At 32.8% G+C, this 21,691-nt stretch overlaps 1 protein-coding gene across 2 annotated transcripts in view; it reads right to left on the bottom strand.

The window, feature by feature from the left end:
- Window positions 1–21,691, bottom strand: part of LOC129744360 (uncharacterized) — a 386,715-nt gene that overhangs the window by 39,428 nt on the left and 325,596 nt on the right. For both annotated transcript variants that reach the window (XM_055736844.1, XM_055736845.1), the window contains exons 4-5: window positions 21,471–21,583; window positions 1,107–1,242 (exon numbers count right to left, since the gene is read on the bottom strand). In XM_055736844.1, the coding sequence (XP_055592819.1) occupies window positions 1,107–1,242; window positions 21,471–21,583 (249 nt within the window). The remainder of the gene's footprint in view (window positions 1–1,106; window positions 1,243–21,470; window positions 21,584–21,691) is intronic.

Here is a 21,691-nt window from a genome sequence, read left to right as displayed (position 1 = left end):
TTGAGTTATGCTTGTAAGTGTAGCACACTTGCGGAGAGTGAAAAAGTGAGATAACTCATATTTCTCCGCAATTAGTAAAAAAAGCGATTCAAACTTCGTTTGTTACTAATGAACAAAAATAAGCCTTTATGAGATAAATATACATCGAAACTCTCAAAAATACTCTTAAATTTTGAAATAATTATAAAAATATTTTTGAAACTCCGTGAAAAAATTTCAATCATGTCAATTTTCCCGGTGAGATGCCGGAATTCCCGGTTTTTCCCGGTTTCCCGGTGACGTGATGAAATTCCAAAGTTTTTCTAGGTTTTCCCGGTTTTCCCGATTCGCTAGCAACCCTGAAAAGTATCTTTGTTCCCATGTTGTTAGACTATATAACGCTATATAACGATATTATTTGCAGCTGATGCAGACGGTACTTTTAGACATTATTTAAAGTTCATTTACAATGTTTCATGTTAAAGGTCACTCCTTGATTTTTTTAATATTTTATATAAAAATCTGGTAAAATTTTAAATGCGTTTTGATGTGCTATTTTATGATTTCAAATGAAAATTAACAGAGTTATGGAGCTTTGAAATATGATTTTAATTTATTCACAAAAAATATAACTAAATCTTATTCGAAAAATGAAAATGTTAGAAATCTAAAAAAATACATGTGTTTTTAAGTCGTAAAAATGAACCCGATTTTCAATTTTGGGGAAGATCTGAAGACCCCCGGCGCAAATTGTCAGATAATAAAAAAAATCCTCAATCAGTTATTTAATAAATTTTAAAAATAAATATTAGGCCTATTTGGTGGGCCGAATAATCGGCTTAACGATTTTCTGGCCGGTTTTCGGCCGGCCAATATTCGGTACATCTCTAGTTTGATGCAATTCTATTAGTGTTTTTTTAAACTTCGGGTTCTATAGTTTTAGTTCTTTCAAATATGTCACTTCAGGACGGTCCAAATATTTTTTTTAATTAATTTTAGAATATGTAACTGGAAAAGCATAGAGATATGGCACTCTATCGAATTAATAAGAACAACTTAAATTTTTGCATTTCATAAGTTTGAAGATCTCGTCACTAACTAACATACAGTCAAAACATAGTACTTACCCCTCCTGGAAAAAAGCAGCAATGCTTCCGCTCGATATGTTTGCCGAAGGTCATCTGCAGCAGCGAGAGCCGCATCGAACAGGTCTCCAGGATATCGCATTCGCACGCCAACGGGTGGTTCCGTCGAGCAGATTCCCTGAAAGGCAGAACGCGAAAAATATCCTTGCATCAGAACAAATTGAAAAACGAATAATCAATAGGTCGATATTCAATTGTTGTTGTGTCTCCACTCCGTAAAAGTGTAGCAAAGTCCATTCGCTACTGAATAAGTTGGTCTGCAGACACGGTCCGCAAGTCGTTTCCATTAAGGTTATTATGGAGTGATGCGGCACCTGGAGGACCCCATTATTAATATAGAGCGGCAGGTAGGAAAGCGCACAGACTAAAAAAAAATATAATACACCAGGTGCACTTCAAGAAATACCAAGCCGAGCAACAATAGCATAATGCAAATTGTGAAAACCAAATGGATTGTCTAAAGAAAGAAGAGTGAGAGACTGTAGCAAAAAAAAAGAAGCTAAGATAAAAACTTCTCCCCTGGAAGAAGGTGCTCCAGCAAGACGCCCGCTGTCACACAGAGCCGTGACAACTTTTCTCCGAGGAATTATATTTCCGTCTCCTCGGGAACTCCATGCATAAAGTGATGAGACAAGAAAAGCTTCGCGTTTCTTTTATTTCTGCAAAATGTGTCACACTTTATTGTTTGCGTCCAATAAAGCGTGACAAAGGCAACGAGAACGATACACTCTCTAATGAACGGTTGGTTCCAAGGGGAAAAAATGGGAAAAATAGGTGTTGTTCCAAGAACCGACCCAATTGGTTTCATCTCGAAAATAATGACTAATAACAAGTTTGTCATTAAGGCATTGCATCTAGAATTTAATGAGCGTCTTTTGCTTATGTTTTCTGCAGTGAGCCTTCAAGGGAAGCTATTTGAAGAATTATCTATTTTATTTACCGTATTAAAAGAAGAACTTAATTTTTTTTTTTAAACCATCGAACTACGGATCCCACCTGGATTTCAGAATACTCGAAGGATAAAAAAATCAGTATAATCCCAGATAAAAAATAAACACTCAATAAAATATCAACAGTGCAAATGAAAAAAAAAACGATTCCTGCGCAATGCCACTGTCCGAGAGAAGGTATTTAGACGATAGAAAAATAATTGATTTATCGTGCCGGTGTGCCAGGTTCGCTTATTTGTCTAGTAGAGGAAAAAAGTTTGTGGATTATCTACGGGTAGCTGAATCCACGAAACAAAATAAATGAGGAAACCAAAGTTAAGCCCACTTGGATAATCCTTTCGGGCGGAAGCACTCGGAGTTGTTGTTGTGTTGCGTATCGGTTGGAAAAGGATGAAAACAAAAAAGTTCCACCCCACAATCGTATTTACCACATAATTCCTATCGGAATGAAAGAAGCAGGTTGACAGGTTGGTGTCCGCGTGTTTGGAGATGAATGCAAAATAGGAAAATATAAAGATTTTTTTTTGTTTCGATTAACATCGTTGTGTCATTCGCGACTTTATATCAACGATGCAGTTGCCGGACAGCCATTGAAAAACTTATCCGGTACGACTGGGTCCGATGTTTACTCTTGGGCTCGAACTCATGGATGTCGGCTTAGGAGGCAAGCAGTGAGCTATGTATATCACAAGTACTTTAAGATAATGAACAAGATATACACTGCCGGCCAAAGGTTTGGGATCACCCCCTCAGAAACATGAAATTTTGATCGGCCATATCTCAGCCATTTTATGACATATTGCAATTCTTTTGATCTCATCCAAGAGATCGTGAGCTAAATTTTCTATGTATGTTTTTTGAAAAAGGTTAATATTTAGTTTATAAGACTTAAATTTAGCTTAAAGTTGGGACACAAACCGATCTTATAATTTAAACCCGATCATCTCAGGGTGGGGTAGACCAAATTTCAAAATTCGAGTTGCTTTCGAATCGTTTTTTGTTTAATTTTGTGCAAAAAAAATTGCAATGCACTTGAAATATATAAAATAGCTACTTAATTATAGTCCAGTCAATGAGTTGAACTTGCTTTATGGATATTTAGTTGAAATATTTTTGAAGGTTTACTTCATCAAACCTTTAGCTAAAGTTTATAAATTTTCTAATGGTTTTCACCAAATTATTCGACCATTAAAAAAACAAGCAAATTTGTTAGGACCATAGCTTAGTTGTCTTACAAGTTATTGCAGATCAGTTGGGCTTATTCGAAAGCTTACTTATTATACATATAGTTATCAAAAGAAAAAACTTTAAACCATAAGATCTATTTCATCAAAACTTCATATTCTTCAAAAACTAAAGTTCAAATTTTAGTTAACGTTATGGTGATAATCATCTGTGATATATTTTTTGAGCTAAGCCTTCCAAATTAAGTGCAATCTATTCGCTTGCAAATAAGCTAATCTGATCTGCAATAACTTGTAAGACAACTAAGTTATGGTCAAAACAAATTTGCCTTTTTTAACAGTCGGTCTTTTTGGTGAAAATAGTCATAAAATGATGAAACTTAAGCTAAAGTTCTAAGGAAGTTAGTCTTCAAAATTATTTCATCTAAATATCCATAAAGAAAGGTTTACTTATTTGCTTCTAAATCAGCCTACCAGATAAACAATACGTTGTTTGAAGACAGAGACACGCGTAAATTAAAAATGCATGTATTAGAAGACTGATACCAAACTTATAGCCGTTACACCATACTGCGGGGTAATCCCAAACTTTCGGACGATGACTTAAGTAGCTATTTTATTTATTTTAAGTACATTGCATTTTTTTGCACAAAATTCAAGAAATGTGCTTTGATAAGTATGAAAAAGTTGGTTAACTGGTTTAATCGCCGCAAAGTCGATGAAAACAACAAATAAGTATGCAATTCGAATATTAAAATTTGGTCCACCCCACTCTGAGATGAATTGAATTTCAAGTGCAGTTTTTGGAAAATGTCCCACTAAAGCTAAATTTTAGTCATACAAACTTAACATTAACATTTCGTCAAAAACATACAAAGAAGGTTTTGCTCACGATCTCTTGAATGAGATCAAAAGAATTGCAATATGTCATAAAATGGCTGAGATATGGTCGATCAAAATTTTTATGTTTTTGAGGGGGTGATCCCAAACTTTTGGCCGGCAGTTTATGTAGAAATACGGCTCAGCGATATTTCTTGTTGTGCGTTTTTCGCGTTTTTTATGTGATAAAAATATCACAAAACATCAAAAATTTAGTTAGTTTCCATATGTTTTCATGTTTTTATAAGTTAAATCATTTATCAGTCCATTTTTTTAAATATAAGCCAATGAACCAGCACAAAAACAATTGTTTTGAATAGGAAAATCAATGTTTTTTCAATTTTTCTCGTACTTACATTTATGCGATATGATTTTGGAAACCAAAATTTTTTTTTACTTTGTATATATCATATTAGTTAGTTAGCCAAAATTTAGCTAACATAGTGAAATTTCATTATTTCAACTGGGATGGTCACGAAACGCCATATTTTTTGACCATTTTGTCTTACGGCTCTATTTTCAGACACCAACAAACTCATTATAATTTTTTTTCTTCATAAATAGATAGTGATTGTGTAGATGATTCCAAAGTGGTATAATTTATGAACATCGGTTCAATACATTTGAAGATACAGCCAAAATAGTAATCTGGGTCTATATGACCCTAACCGGCTATTTGCCTTTTTTAACGGTAAAGGAAGGGTAATACAATGAACAAGATATAGTTTAAGATGTTACGGAGTTGCATTAATTTCGTGTGGTGTATACAAACACACTGAGATTGCAATTATTCCATGATTATAGCGAATTCTCTGAGTCACAGGAAAATGACTCCAAATGACACTTGAACTGTAAAAAACAAGAGTTTTCCTGAGCCACGGAGAGATAGCTAACCTAATCTCGAAGCACTTCATTTCTCCTGAAATTTGAAAGACCTCTTTCTCGAATGCTCAGGAACTTGAACACATTCAGAGCAACTATTCCCTGTAATACATAACTGTCACGTGAAGCGAAGCTAAAAGTGGCGCTAAGCAGTAGTTAACGTGTACGCAGTGGAATAAAGCTGTAGAAGTTGCCGTGCTATAAGACTCGCGTTGGCCATCGCCATTGCCCGGTTTGAATTGGAAAACGGCCACGGTCCCAAAAATTATCTGGAAGGTAGAAATCCGAAACTGTATAGCCAATTAAAAAGAAAAACCGGCGGGATCTTCTCGACCATCAATTAGGTTTCAAACCACAATCCAGGCATCGTAGAATGTGTGTAGTGTGATTTTCGTGTGATTTTTAGAGATTTTTGAAAGAAAGTTATGCTGTTTTCACCACAGAGCTTCGGGGTAGCTAGATTTTTTTTTGGCAAAAACACACAAAAAGTGCGTGACCATGTTGTTCTTAAAGCTGCTGATTATCCTAAATCCTATCAGGTGAAGTACATTCATAGGAACGTACCAAAATATTATAAAGTTTTCATTCTTATTATTCAATCATGCATTTTTTTTTAAAGAGAACCTCCAGATTACGAACAATAATTACAGAAATCCCCGGGAGGGAATTGTCTCAAACCTACAGGAGAATTACTGAAATCCCTGAAAATCACAAGAGTAATCCGTTTCCAACCAACAGGCAAATTTGACAGTTCTTTTCCTGAGCTTTGTTTGTTTGTCCCGAAGTCGATCTGTAATTTCAAAAATACAGAAATATAGGAATACAAAAATACAGGACGAAATCGTCGCGACCACAGGAGAAAAGATTTAGTGTTCAGTACCTGAAGATATAACGAAAAGTAAATAAATGATTGCAATTTGAAAAAAGAGTAATTTTGTTATTTTCTCTATAGGTAACATATTTCTAAATTCTGAATTGAAAAATTCAGATTGAAGTTGATTAGAACCTACAGGAATACTTAAAACTTCCTGAAAATTACAAGAAAAAAACAGTTTCGACTCTACTGGTGAATTTGACTGTCGTTTTTCTGAGCTGTTTATCTGTCTTGAAATCGTCCTGTAATTTCAGCTGTTGAAAATACAAGACAAAATTGTCCCAATCACAGGAGAAAAGATTAAGTGTGTACAACTTACACACATACTAAGATTCCAAATTTTCCTCTCGGGATAATGACTCTCCGAGCCACAGGAGAAGGGCTGAATTGATTCGAAGTTCATATGGGTAGCGTTCCGAATCTCGGGACGCTTGATTTAATGATTTCTTCTGAAAGGCGGGACATAATTTTTACGAATGCATAAGCATCCTAACCTTTGTCCTGTATCTCGGGAAAACTTCAGCTCTCAAAGTTTTCTGTCGCGTTTTTTACAGTTCATCCTTTTCTATCTTACGCGTTATGATCCACATAATTTTTCTTTAGAAGTAAAATAATAATCGTTTGGTCGGAATAGCGGGAGTGGCTGAAAGCCTGGCGGTAGGAACCAACAGGTAGAAGAATTGGCCGATAAAGCATTAAATATCGATAACGATGAAGCCCCTGATGACTACTGGATTGCCGATGATACCAATGAAGCCGATGAATCAATAAATTTCTGGAGATCTACTTCACAAAATAAGACCTCCCGAGTAACAGACCTGAGGAATAAGTACAACCCACTGGAATTAGCAGCAAGTTATGGTGCTGGAGCAGGTAAGTATTTCAAATCAATTGATAATCGACTGAAAAATGAGATTTGACTGTCATTTATTTGAAGGTAAACGCATTAAAATTAAACCAAACACCAGGAAACGCAGCATAGGAATTTAATGTTTTAACCCTCATCCGTCGCTGAAATGTTTATCAGTTACAGTCCCTGTCAATTTGAGAGTGTCAATTTGACACTCTTGACTAAACCAATATAGCTCTTGTTTTCCGATCAATTTTTACTAGATTTATAGTTTTGGAAACCTCGTAATATAACTCAAATATGTTTTAAGACATTGTTCACCTACAACACTTCAGGTTTCCGTTTTCAAAGTTAAAGGAAACAATCAGGAGAATATGTTCTGGAAAAAATACTGTAGATCAGCTCCGGAATGCTCAAAAAAAAATTTACTTAGTGTCCAAGAAAGCTGAAGTTAGAAGCAATACGTTACGCAAAAGAATATATTTTTTTGACATTTTTTAAGATCATGAACACAAACAATGTAAAAAAAAGTGATGTAATAACCGTGCTTTTCAATAAATTTTGAAAAAAAGGATTGAAAAGTTTACGCAATTTGGCACGTTTTTGCATTTTTAGATTGTCAAAACAAAATACGAAACCACAGAAATTTTAAAGAATTTTCAAAGGGAGCTGATTTTTGTACCTTTTGTCAATTTGTAAATTTTCAGATTTTCTTGCACTTTAATTCATTTTTGCACTGGATTTTGAGTATATTAACGTAAGATTTCCGCAATAAATTTATTTTCACGATTCCGACGGGTGAGCGAAAACAAACAAAAACCGCGTTTTATTTCGGATATTCTCTTAGACTTTGAATAACAGAAAACTGAAGAGTAGTAGGTAAGTGTTAGTTATATTACGATTTTTCTAAAACTATAAATTTTGTAAAAATCGGTTGAAAAAAGGGATATAGTGGTTTTAAGCGAGAAGTCTCAAATTGACACTCAAGGTCTGATTAGGGAGTTTTATTCCTGTGCTTTCAGGGTGCGTCCATAAAATAAAAAAAAAAAGATGCAAAATTGAAGATTTCAAGAATTCATTGAGGGTCCCCGAAGAAATTAATTTATTTGGAGGCACCCGAATATAGTTACAACCCGCATAACTTCTAATAGTGTCATATTGATACTCAAGAGCGGATTAGACTTTAAATTGGTTTTTATTAGAAAACGTATCTAAAAAAGTTCATCCATTACTTCCATTTTATAAGGTACTGAAATTTAAAAAAAAGTTAATTTCAATAAAAATTTTAAGCAGATGCGAATTTTCTTCAAGAATGCAAGTGAGGCTTTGAGTTTATTTTGTAATTCTAGTTCTTCTACTCCACATTCAAAAGAGTTTTGATAAATTTCACAAGGCAACAAAATTCACATTTTTCTAATGTGAAAAGTATTTAACAGTTAATTTTTTGTCCATAAGCTTTTGATAAATTTAAAAACAGTGTAGAAAATTCTGCACTTATCTGAAAAAAAGGTTTTATCATTTTTCTTCTCGACTTTTTTTTTTATTTGTGTACTTTTCCAATTCTCTGAAAAAATAGATTTTAAGCGAATTGTTGAAGAAGTTTTAATTAATTTGAATTTAAGATATTCTTAAAAGCAAATATCTCATCATACTTCAACAAATTTGTTATATAAAATACCTATAATACTTTTTTTTTAACTTTCTTCAATAATGTCAGAAATATATGTCTTTAAAATAAAAAAAAAGTAGAATTTTACTTTTTTAGATCATGCATCATCATCAAAATATTATCACTTATTTGAATAAAAATTTTCAAAATCACTTTTTTTTATTCATTTAGATTTGTTATCAATGATTGATTTTACTCAAAACGGATTTATTTTCAATCTCATAAACTTCATATCATCAAAACGAGGGGTGCTTGACAAAATCTATAAAATCAATCATTAAAACATAAGCACCATAAACCTATCTTTTTTATCTTCATATTATATTTTAATCAACGTAAGTTATGTTTGGTAATGTAATTTATCGACCTTATCAGTGAAAGTTATATTCTTTTGGTAAGAAGATTTCAAGATTATGAATAGTTAGAAAAATGAATTGATATTGAAAAAGAGCGAGTAGAATTTGATAAAAAGCATGTTCATCACATGTCATCAGTTTGTTCTTCTTGGAACGAATTTTCATTTCCATAATCTTGAAGTGTTCTTACTAAAACAACATAACTTTTACTTGTAAAGCTGATGGATTGAATTCAAATTTTATTTTATTTTTCAAATAAATTTACGATTTTTTTCGTTCTGCTAGCATAATTTTCTTGGCAGCCTACAAATCTAGATTTTTGATACGAAAAATTTAGTTTCTACCTTTTATCCTTTCCGGGATCCTATATGAAATTGACGGTGACAAAATAATCAGAGCTTGAAATTCAAACTATAATTGATCTCAAAACGATTCACTTATTTCAACTGTTCACTTATTTTTATTGCTTTAATTCATCTTTTTGGAATCGATTATGACTTGATGATAAAAAACAGAATTTTATCGCTGACTTTGATCACTGACACTCTTGAAATAAAACTGAATATTTTCTTTTTTATCAAACAATTATCATTTATATTATTTAATAAATTATTTCAAGTTCAAAATTAATATTTTGTTTCGTTATAGAAAATTTACATTTCAAATCGTGATTAAATATTATTTCAAATTAAAGATAATCAAGGGGAAGTTTTTCAATCAACCTTGCAATTAAAAATGAAAAAAAGAAATGTTTTTTTAGTTTAATTAGTGACACTTTGCCATCATCATGGCATTCGTGTCGAGAAAAATGTAAATGAATTTGATTAATGATTAACAAATACTGTCATTTTTCTTAACAATTTTAAATTATGATTAATTTCTAGACTGATCTCAGATTTATTTTTGAATTTGGATTCAATTTCTTTTTATTATATGAATTCTAGTTTTTTGCACTGTTTCTTATGTCTAAAGCTTTTATTCCTGGTTGTATTCGAAATTATAATTTGAATTCGTTTTCTGCATTTCGAAAATATTGACTCAAAATTTTTAGTTCAAAATAAGAATTGTTATTTTGGGTTATTTATTATTTCTACTTCTTTTCTTCTTTCTGTTTATCAACCAACTTAACGTCAAGTGGATGGCACAGCAGTGTTGCTATATTGCAAATTGTTTATTGATAACTTACCGTAAATATATTGATTTACAAATATTGATTTGAAACTTTGATTCTGCAGTAAAATTTATTATTTTTTCGAGTTTGTGTGATGGTCATGAGTAAGAAAACGTTTGAAGATTTTTTTTAAAATAAATTATTATTATTTCCAGCAAAATTTGAATTCCGAATCACCAAACCCACCAACCCCCCTTCCCCCACACCCCCTCCCCTCATCCATATTTTTGGAGGGCTCCTTGTTTATTCAGCGTGATGGGATTATAAAAATATTTAATTGGAAACGTGTGAAGAAATGCTTTTCTATTAAAGATAGATATATTCAAATAGTTAGTTCCAGATCCAATTGCAATTAACTTTGGAATAAAATCCAATTTTTTTAAAGCTCAAAAATAAACTTGGGTCGATATTTATAGCTCAAGCAATTCAATAGTTTCTTATAATGTTCATAAATTTGAATTACAAAAAAAAAAAAAGTCTAAAGAAATTAATATTTTCAGGAAAATAAAAGAACTTCCATGGAAAATGTCCTGTAGGTTAAGTGATTCGACGTGAAAAAATATCCTCATCCCGAATTTTCCAGCTATTTCTACTTACATACGTTTCCAAAGAAAAAGTAGAACATTGACAAGACCTTTTTCTACTTCCATACCGGTTCATCATCCCGGTAAAACCGGATGGTCGCCTCCTTCCGGTGAAATGAAGAGACAAGGATCCATCTTCGTTTCATTGGGCCCGGCGGCAGCCCAAAAACCCGAACAACTACAACCCGGGGACAACATCGGTGTAAAGGAAAAATGCGATGATGATCCTGTTCGTTGATTTATTCAAAGTTGAAATTGTTTCGGAAAGCTCTTCGCCAATCACTTCTGCTTTTGCCGGGCGAGCCAGCTCCGTTATTTATTCGAATCGAACCGTGTTGGCAATGGTGGCTCCATAGAGTGGCAGATGACAAAGATGGGAAGCGGTTTTGAGGAGACGTAAAGGGAAGCTAGTAATCCGGAAAGATTTGTCGAAGTTTCGAGGGTACGAAGCATCGAGAGAGAGAAAAAAGATACATAATGAAAAATCTCAACACAGAATCCGGAGTGAAAATCGGATTTCCAGATTGTTGTTTTTTAAATTGGTTTAGCTCAGCAGTCGGTTGGATTGGGGCGGATCGAAGGTGTTTTTTCCGAGGGTCGATATCACGTCCGATTCCCACTCACTTCATGTGAATGATGGAAAATTCGATCAATGAAACGTTGTTTTATGGTCCGAAACCGATTTTCGACCCGAACGATGTAAACATCCCTATAAAATTCTGATCGATACTTAATTATTGCCATAATGTTGAAACTGTTTTCAGTACATAGTTTGACGTCGCTGTCGGCTGCCATAGAATCGGCATCGTCGTCGTTGTTATCTCGTGCCGGTATTTTATATATTCATAAGAAACTCTTCGCTCCATGAAGCAGCAGCAGCAGTGCCTCGGGAAGCCAGGCCAGGATGGATCTCTCTCTGTCAAGTTCAGCACCCAACAAACGCCGAGGTTTCTGCCTTGTGGGTGTCGAAAAGGTGCGACAAAATTCAACGACAGTATTATTTTTATTTTCTTGTTTTATGATACTTTTGGCCCCAGTTCCTTCTTTTGTTCGGGAAATGTTGCGGGTTGGGTGACAGAGTCTTTTCGAAAAATTTGCTGCCGCAATCAAAAAGATTGAGTGCGAGATTTGGGCAGCTCAGACATTTAGCAGGAAGAAGCTAAGAAAAAAATAGGAGCTAACAAAAAGCTGCAGCACCAATGGCGGCGTATGAAAGACTTTTGAAACTGAAAGAATTCTGAAACACAAAGTTGCTGCCTCTTGAGCCGGCTTCAAAGAAAGGGGGTTTGCTGATGATTTTTATTCTTTTGATTCTGTTCAGTATTAGAAAGAATTCATTATTTTGTTCCGTTTCAATGAAAATTTTAATCATTGGCAGGATAAAATCGATAAGGGTGAGTTGAAAACTGAAACAATTGAAAACATATTTTTCAATTTATAAAAGTAAAACGTCACAAATCTATTTTTTCAGACTTCATATTATATCATAAAAAATATTCCTAGGCAGAAACATATCCTTTGATTAAAAAAACACAATTTCGGTGCATTTTTCCACCAACATTGAATTTTTGAAGAAAGGATTCCAAAAAAAAAGAAAATTCTCGAGTGGAGAAATAAGAGAGAAACATAAGCCGCTTGGAAGCAGCAGAATAACATGGAAAACCCGAAGAAGTACCAAGGTACACATGATGACTCTTGAAAGCTCCTTTGGAAGTACACGAAGATGAAAAGGTTTTACCCCGGCAAAGCCGGAGTGTCGCCCTTTCTTTCTTTCCGTTGCAAGTAATCATCGGATCTTCTGAGGGTTTACACAGCAGTCACAAAAAGTGTCATCGAACAAGGTGGATTCTTTTTGCTCCCTTTGAGCAGATTTAACCTGAAGTTTAAATTGTGCACATGTATTTTATGTTTTAAGTCCTTTAGTTTTTAACAAAAAAGCACATTATTGGAAAACATTCAAAAATATACTATGAGCTAATTAGTATAGCTGAAAGTTAGTTAAAATAAGAAGCAAATCCAACATCATATGGAGACATACTTAAATCAACTTTATGAAACCCCTCATTTCCTGATTATGAGTTCAGCTTTAAATCATGGATGATCAGTAATATTTACGTATCATATGCCTGTGAATTGATACTTTTATGATGAATCGTGATCCTCAGTCAAATTTTCGTTTTCATAAAGCATCAACTGCTACTCTATGCACTCTCGTTTAAACTGATGTGGTTTTTTTAAGTTCTGACTCGACAGTTTTGAAAATTAATTGAATAATTTGGAAAGAAAATTAAAGCATAGTAAAGTAGAGTAAAGTAGAGCAAAAAAAAACTTATAAAAAAATTTTACTTCATTTGTTGTCAATAATATAGCTATTTATAAGCTTAATACATTTTGATTCAAAAACCAATAGACAAAAACGTTTGTTTTTTTTCTGTGAATATTTGGAATCGTTTAGTTTGAGAATATCGAGAAAATTTCAGAGAGCTAAAAATTGCCCATTTTTGATAACTTGTTTAATGTTTTTGTAAATGATGAAAAATTTTTGATGAAAAAATTTGATTAATTTTATTTGAATTCTCTACAAGACTAGTTTGAAATATAAGCCCAAAACCCATTTATAAGTTAATTTCCAAATGTTAATGTTTTTTTTTATTTGTAAGTATTTGAGAACGAAAAAAATTCGAGACACAAGACAATCCACCAAGCTTGATACAGTGAAGTACAGTACTGAAGTGAGACATCGCAATGTGGGGTTTGAGGTGGCAAAAAGTCAAAAACTGAACTTTATCGGATCGCTTTTATTTATTCTTTTTATTTTTATTAGTTAATAACATAATATTTGATTAATATATCCCCAGTTTTTCAACTTATTATCTTGGATACGAAACGCACAACAGACATCAGACTTTGTAAAATAAAAAAAAAATTATGATGAAGAAAAAATTTAAATGACTAAATAAGGCCACAAAAATGGCATTCGTCCAAGGTGCAGACAATTAAAAGCTTATTTTGACTACTTTGGGTGCCCTTAATCAAAACATTTTTCTATCAGCATTTATTATTGAAATAACTTTTGAAAATAGGTTAAAATTATATAAGAAATTCCTGCTTATTTGAAAAAAAAATTGAAACAAAAATATAACATTTTAAAATGAAAGTTTAAAATCAATTATCAACTCTCCTCAAGACTACAAGAAATTAAGTGTTCTGCGAAAAAAAGCACATAAGTTTAATGTTTCTTTACTTTTCCCCATTTTACGAATTTTTTAAGAAATTTTAAACCAAATTGATTTAAAGATTTTAAATCATAAATCTAATCGTTTGCAAGGTTCCAACATTTTTTTAAATGAAATCCAGCTTTTTTTATGTCTACAGTAATGTCAGAGTATGTAATTATATCTTGTATGTAATGATAACTTTCCAAATTTGTTAAAACTGTAGAATTTACTTTTTAGATCATACATCTCCATCATCAAAATATTATAGCATAAGTGAATGAAGCATAATAAAGAAATTCAAATTCAAATCAAATTTTCCTCAATTTTAAATTTGTTAATTAATCATTTATCTATGATTGATTTCACTTTAAACTTACAAATTTTAAAACTTTTAAATTTCATAAAACCAAAACTAAAGGTGATTGACCAATTTGACAAAAGATTTGAGTTCGGGACACCAAAATCTACCAATTCGTCAAAATATTGACGTTATATGTGTTTATTGGGGAAAAATGTCCTTCTTAAGGGGGGAGTGGGGTCTAACGGGTAAAAAAAAACACAATTTTCACGAATTTTTTTTTAGAGCTATCGTTCAAACAAATGTATTCAATTTTTTTCGTAGAAAAATATTGAAAAATGAGCCGGTGACGGAGCACTTTCGAGGATGCCTTTTAGAAAACAGGATTTGCGGTGGACAGTGTATCTCAGCACAGAATCATCTGAAGTCAAAAAACCACAGCAAAATATTTTAATAGCAATTTTTCTGGACCCCAACGATTTTATTTAACTTAAAAAAAATGAAAGTTTTGTGGCTGTTTGAAGTAAAAACTACATTTTTTCACGAAAAAATCCGCCATTTTTCATCTGTAAAATCTCTCCAAAGTAAAAAAAAAAAACAAAAAAAGAAAATCGTTGGGGTTTGGTATTTTATATGTAGAAAATATGTTCCAAATTTGAAAAGAAGCGGTGAAGTAGTTTTCAAATGACGATGTCCACTGACTTTAAAATTGCGCTTTCGAAAAAAACGCGTCTGAAGTTTCTGCTCTAGAATTCTTGCAGTATTAGATAAGAGGAGATAAAGGCCTTTAATTTCTACTGTTTTGCTTCGATTGACTTGAAAATTTGACACAACATTCTTAAAATGTTTTACAATAAGAAAATAAAAAAATAAAAAGCGGATTTTTTTAAAGTGTTGGACCCTACTCCCCCTTAAATGTTAATAATCTTATCTTTTCCATCTTTATAGTTTGTTTCGACTTTCAAATAAATTCACTGTATTTTTATTACAATTTTTTTTTATTTTCATTTGATTATCAAACTATTTGAATTTTTGAAAATATTTTTAAAAGGTTTGTTTTTGTTTTTCAATTCTAAATTTTCGTGTTCTGAAAACATAAGCTTTCGAATCTAAATTTTTAATAAGACAAACAAAGTTTTTAACGGTGTTTGAAAATTATTTTTATTATATTAAATCTTTTTTTTTAATCGATCATAATTTTTTCAATTGATCTTTAAAGGTTATAAAAATGACTCCAAGTAGCAACTTTAAAGCTAATTTTTAGTGCGCTAAGAATATATTCTGAAAACTAAGAATATATTTGCAAAATCTTTAATAAATCGACTCATCAACTCGCGAAAACGCAAAAGCAAGTCTCTGATGACAGGGCTGGTAGCGGCTTGATAATGAAATAGTAGTGACTTTAGTGACCAAAATTTGAAAAAAAAGTGACCAAATAGTGACTTTGAGGACCGAAAGAAGTGACCAAATTGTGACTATGTAGAACGAAAAAAGTAGCTTTGAAGTACAAAAAAAGTGACCAAATAGATTTTGAAGCTATTAAAATAGTCAGCCAAAGATAATTCTGTAATTATCAAGTTTACTAAAGATGATTTTTGATCTGCCAAGTGTTAAATGTTCATTGGATTACAAATTTATTCCTTTTTGTATCATGAAAAACGAATTTAAATCCACCGTCTTCGGTAATTCTTCGGCTTTTTGGCGAAGAAGCCCGTTATCAAACGCGCTTTTTTCTTCTATACAGTATCTTGAACTTGGTCGTTTTCGTGAAGACTGCTGTTTCCTAACAGCAGGGTTGCTAGCGATTTATCGTTTTGGAATTCCGAAGTTTTTCCCGGTTTTTCCCAGGTTTTTTCCCGGTAATAAATGATGATTTTTCCGATTTTTTTTTATACTCGATTTTAATTTAAAATCACGGCGAATAAAAAAAAATTAATATCTCGTCTTGTAACACGCAGTCTTTTCGTTTCAAATTTACAGGCTTTCATGATTTTTTTTTAAACAAATCTAACGGACTGGGCATATATTCGTTGGTTTGCTCCACAATTTCAACCATTTCAACAAATTTTCTAGAATTTCTTAGAGTTCTAAAAAAAAGTATAATTTATATAGAAATATGTTAACAATACATCGAAACATACTATAAAATCAACTTGAATGGGGATTACAAAACTTAAAATCATCATATTGCCGGAAAATATTTAGTTATTTTCAAAATCCAGTTATATTTTTTTGTACAAATCCAAAGAAATGTTTTTGAAAAAATGTTTTTTAAAACAAAACAATAAATAACTATAGTAACAGTTATTTGAACTAAAGATTCGTGAAAATATAGAAACCGTGTATAAAACAGGGCTGAGGTTTAATTGTTTGAGTTTAAGATATTATTTTTAATCAGGGTTAAGACCTCAGAATTCGGAAACTATAAGCAACAGCTTAACGTAGAATGAATTAAAAACTAAACACTTGCGATGTAATGTTTCCTGCCTCAGACCAATTCGAAAGAAATACACAACAACAACTACATTGAAATTTCTGATGAATTTCTGATAAAAAAAGGGGTGCAATTCTGCTTAAAAACGTCTCACGTTGTCAAATTATTTGCTTTTTGCATAAAATAATTTTTTGAAATATGTATATCGAATACTTAATAATTTTACGTCGAAACTGAAACTTGTACAGCCTCATCTGGATGTGCGAGAAACCTCTATAGTGAGAGAAAACAACGAGTCTCAAGATTTGCAAAACACAAAACCTCTTCAAGTGAGAGTGTAATACCACCATAAACTAGAATCGTTTTCCTGACTAGACCAAGGAAGTTAGAGAAAATAACACTTTTGTACAATATTGAAACTTACTCAGAAAACTTCGAACTGATGCATCAACTGGTGTCAGGTGGATTTTTATCAAATACAGTTGAATTTCTAGATCACTTTAATTCATTTGTATGTTGCTGACCCTTTATAAAAGAGAATCTGGTTAAGTTAGAAACCTCTTTAAGAGAGGAAAAAAGTTCAGTTTTGTGTTTAGTTTTGTCGTTAATAGTTTCATTATGAAATTAATATCATTCGAGTTATGCTTGTAAGTGTAGCACACTTGCGGAGACCGAAAAAAAGAGATAACTCGTATTTCTCCGCAATTAGTTGAAAAAGTGATAAGGGAACATCCATAAATGACGTAGCTTTTTTGAGTTTTTATACACCCCCCCTCCCCCTTCGTAGCATTTCGTCACAAAGTCATAGACCCCCCCCCCCAGATAATAACGTAGCTTTAATAAACCCCCCCCCCCCCCCATTTTTAATAATCGGTTTTTAATTTTTACTTTTAGTATCAGCATTTTGCAAGAATAATACAAAAAATTACAAAAAAAAGGGAAAGAAGTTATAAATGGAAGTTTAAAAATGTATATCAATAAGTCAAAAAAAATCAAGCTACCTTTCAACAAACAGGATAGCTAGTAAGTATTCAATCAGTTGCGTCGGTCCAAATTATCTCCTGCCTGGATTCCAATGAAATCGTTGGGCAGCTTTCCTCCATCGTCTGTTCGGCTGGAATAATTGCATCTGCGATGTCAGCTGCCTCCACCCACTCTCTATCGTCCTCCGGAGTGATGACCAGCACTTCGTGTCCTCTTTTGCCTACAATTCGCTTTGGACGAATCTTTCTATCCGAGGCTGGGGCCTTGTGGATTTTGCAATGCTACTTTTGGAGAACATTTGTAGCAAAATATAAATTGCATTTCTTGCATTAACGTTCCTTGATACGCTTGAAAACAGTCGGGGGGTAGGAGTCAAAAGCTGGATGTTCAGACTGGATAGAATTAGGCATAATTTCGCTCAATTTTGTTTTCTTTTTTTTTCGATATTTAATTAAAGCTGCGTACCTTTACTTGAACCCCTACCCCCCCCCCCCCCCCCCTCTCGTCACACATAGTCACACAAAGTCACCCCCCCCCCCCCACCCCCAAATGGATGTTCCCTAACATAAACGCTTATTTTACTAATGAACGAAAATAAATCTATATCGAGACTCTCAAAAATACTCTTAAATATTTAAGAAAAAAATTACAAAAATATTTTTGAAACTTCGTGAAAAAAATCCAAAAATGTCAATTTTCCCGGTGAGATACCGAAATTCCCGGTTTCCCGGTGACGTGATCAAATTCCAAAGTTTTTCCCGGTTTTCCCGGTTCGCTAGCAACCCTGTAATAGTCGAAACTCCCTCTAGCATCGCTTGAGCAAGCTCGACTTCTGCCATATTACGGGTTTCGATGGCCTTTTTTAGTCGTGTGTTTGCTTCCAAAAAAAAATCTAAAGAATAAAAAAATAATTCATTTACAAATGGGACAGTTACGAATGCGCGTATTTTTGCAACACTCCCAGCTCAGGGAAAAAAACCTTTAAATTTCAGAGATCTCCACTGAGTTTTTTACTAATTCATAATTTGAAATGCTGGTATAAGATTTAAATTCCGTGATGATCTTTGACCATAGTTTTCGATCATGTGCTTCACTCTAACACTTGGTTTAAGCTTTGTGGACATTCTAGACAGTGTTTTTATACTTTTTCACCACTCAAGCATAGAAATTTTCGGTACACACCATGGTTTTGTCAGCTCGATTTCATTATGATGGATTTATAAGAAAACTATGCAATTTTTTTTTTGTTTTCTTCTCTACCATCTTAAATATCTCGAGAATGTGTTATCTTTAAATTTTGAAAAAAAAATAGGCAGGATAGTACTTTTTACAGCAAGTCCGATCACTTAGTTTTAACTACATGAAAGAGTTCCATTTCTAAATAAACTAAGCTTAATTATGAACTTGATTGTTGGTAATACGGAAGTCAAACGGGCTGTTCCTCTAAACCTCTACCAAAGAAAATCTGGATAAATGAGAAAGCTCACTCTTGCTTAATCAACATATATGAACTGTATTTTAAAGAAAAAAAAATGAATAAATTTCCTGAAAATTTGGTCTGTTATTATAAAGCTTATATATTCTGAGCCTAAGCCTTTTAAGTTCTGCGATTTCTTTACAAAGGAACGAAATGGAGCGTTATTATTAGACTCAGTGTAAATTATTAAAAACTTTTCGTCTCTTTTTTAATGAGATACCGCCAACCAAGGGAAAATCCAAAAAATATACTTAAACATGGAATAATAACATTAGTACCGTCAACTGGGGCAACATGCAACAATTTTCAACTTCAATGGCTTCTAAAAAAACTTATGTTCACAGTTTATCCTACCCCTTATGCATCAAAAGTTTTAAGGATGATTGGCCATCAAATTGGCGTAGTAAGGAAAAATATTGGTTTCTTTAGTTATTTTTAATTTTCAAAAAACATGCGATTATCACCCTCCTTAGAAAATGGGGTAACTTACAACAAACTTTGTTTTTAATGAAAAATCTTATGAACACGTTGGAAAATTTATAGTTTTTAATATATTTGCGATCCCTTGAAGACCATTACGCATGAAAACACAAATTGCAGATATTTTTTGGTATGTAAAAACTAATTTTAACATTTTTTCTGAAAACAAGGATGCTGCATACATTTAGGGGTTAAATAATACTACGAAAAATTCTACAAGCTGAAATCATAAAAATAAATGTTTGGATGAAAGAAATTTCAATTTTTACAAAAGCGTGATGCAAAACTATCAAATTTTAGCACATGGAAACGAGATTTTACAAGGTGTTTCTTTGATTTGCATTTTGTTGCATTTTACCTCAGATACTTAACTTAATTATAAAAAAAATTATTTAAAAAAATTGAGTGAGTGATTGTTCGAAAAATATGTTAACACCAACAGTGATGGTATAGCATGAGAAAACCAGTGAAAAATTTGTAGGTTATATTATCAAGCCAATCCGTTATACTGGGTAAAGTTTTTTACGGCATCGAAAAATGTTAAAATTTGTACATTTTGTTGCTCGATTTTTCAAATTTTATATAAAAATAAAAAACATTAAAAACTAGCTTAAGATGCAAGAAATTATGTCATCATCGTTTTGTAATCATTAAAAGATAATATAAGATAGGATAATACAATATAATCAATACAAAATTAATTCAGTGTGGTGTTCTATAAATGTTGTATCTAACCCAACCGTTGCATGATGCCCCGTTTAACGGTGTATGATATTGGATATAATATAAGTAAATAGAACTTGCGGTGTAATTTTCATATTCTCATAAATTTCTGTAGCTGTTTGTTTCACATTTTTCCTATGACAACCAAGAGATTACTTCAACAGCAACTGAGTGATTTTAAAATTCTTTTTCGTACATGATGCGAATTACAATTTTCGGGAAGCTTCCAAATGCGAGAAAAAAAATATACTAGAAAACAAATCAAGCTTTTGATCCAACAATTTCCGGAATTCAATTTTCACCGGCACATTCGAAGAAGGAAATCAACGAGGTGCGAGGAGCTAACAAGCGCCAAAAAATATAATAAGAAAGAATAGCGGGATACACGAAACTCATTTATGGGAAGCAAATAGGAAAAAAAATATGAAGAAATAAGTCGATCAATACCTATACACAGGTGTGTTTTGTGTAGGTTCGAAAATATTATACAATGGAAATGCATTAACAGCACTGTTGACGGTACAAACGAGAGCGAACGAACACCGGAGCAATAACAGAAAAAAAAGGAAAAACAAGATGGTTATTGGAGAATGGTACGTATTCAATGGAAATATTTCACATTCTCTTGCCGGAATCGATTGTTGGGAACATCATGGCACTGTTCGAACAATCGGATGTGTCATGCGAAGGGAGAACCATAATATAAAAAAATCGTATATCTACATAAACGATCAAAACGTTTTATTGTTAAACCATAACTTACATACAAGGGGAAATGTGACATATCATTTTGGACACGCAAATTTGGGTGTTCAAAATTTTAAGGAAACCTCATATCAGATTGATTAAAAAAAACAAACCCAACAACATTAATCTAAAATTGTTATTACTCTAAATGTTTGCCAAATTGTTAAATTTTTTCCTAAATTTATCGAGAATCTGACCAAACTATACCAAAACAAGCCCTTTTGAAATGTTCAGCCAGAAAACCTGTTCAATGGCAACGATTTATGTTTTCTTCCGAGGAACATATCTCCGAGAATAAGCTTTCCCATTGTTCGGTGCAAGCTTAGTCTTGCCTTTGGGAAGGGTCTGTCTTGGCATCGACTAACTGGGAAAGGTATTTTCCAGGATGGTTTCCCGCGAACAAAATACAACAGCGAGAGAAAAAAAAAAACTAACATCAACAACAGGTATCTCCATCATCCATAAGGCACACATATGCCGGGATCTGAGAAATACAATCCGCCAACGTGGCATACCATCATCGGCAAAACATCAATAATAATAATAGCAAACAGAAGAAAAAAAACCGGGAGGTTTTGCTACTAACCTTCGTGGCATTTTTGCCTTCACGATCTGGAAACGGTTCAGCATCTGTGTTTGGAGCTTCTGGAAGGTGGAATTTAGAATCGAACTGCACACTTGATTCATCTGATGTGATATCTGCAAAGAGAAAATAGGAAGAATGGATGCATGTAATATCTGGTACTGGTACACACGTATAAGGGATCGATTTGGCTTTTGGAATATTCGATTCGAACTGAGAATTGT

The sequence above is a fragment of the Uranotaenia lowii genome, chromosome 2, assembly GCF_029784155.1.
Source record: "Uranotaenia lowii strain MFRU-FL chromosome 2, ASM2978415v1, whole genome shotgun sequence".
NCBI lineage: Eukaryota > Metazoa > Arthropoda > Insecta > Diptera > Culicidae > Uranotaenia > Uranotaenia lowii.
Note: the sequence above shows the minus strand (reverse complement) of the source record. Positions and strands in the feature narration are given on the sequence as shown.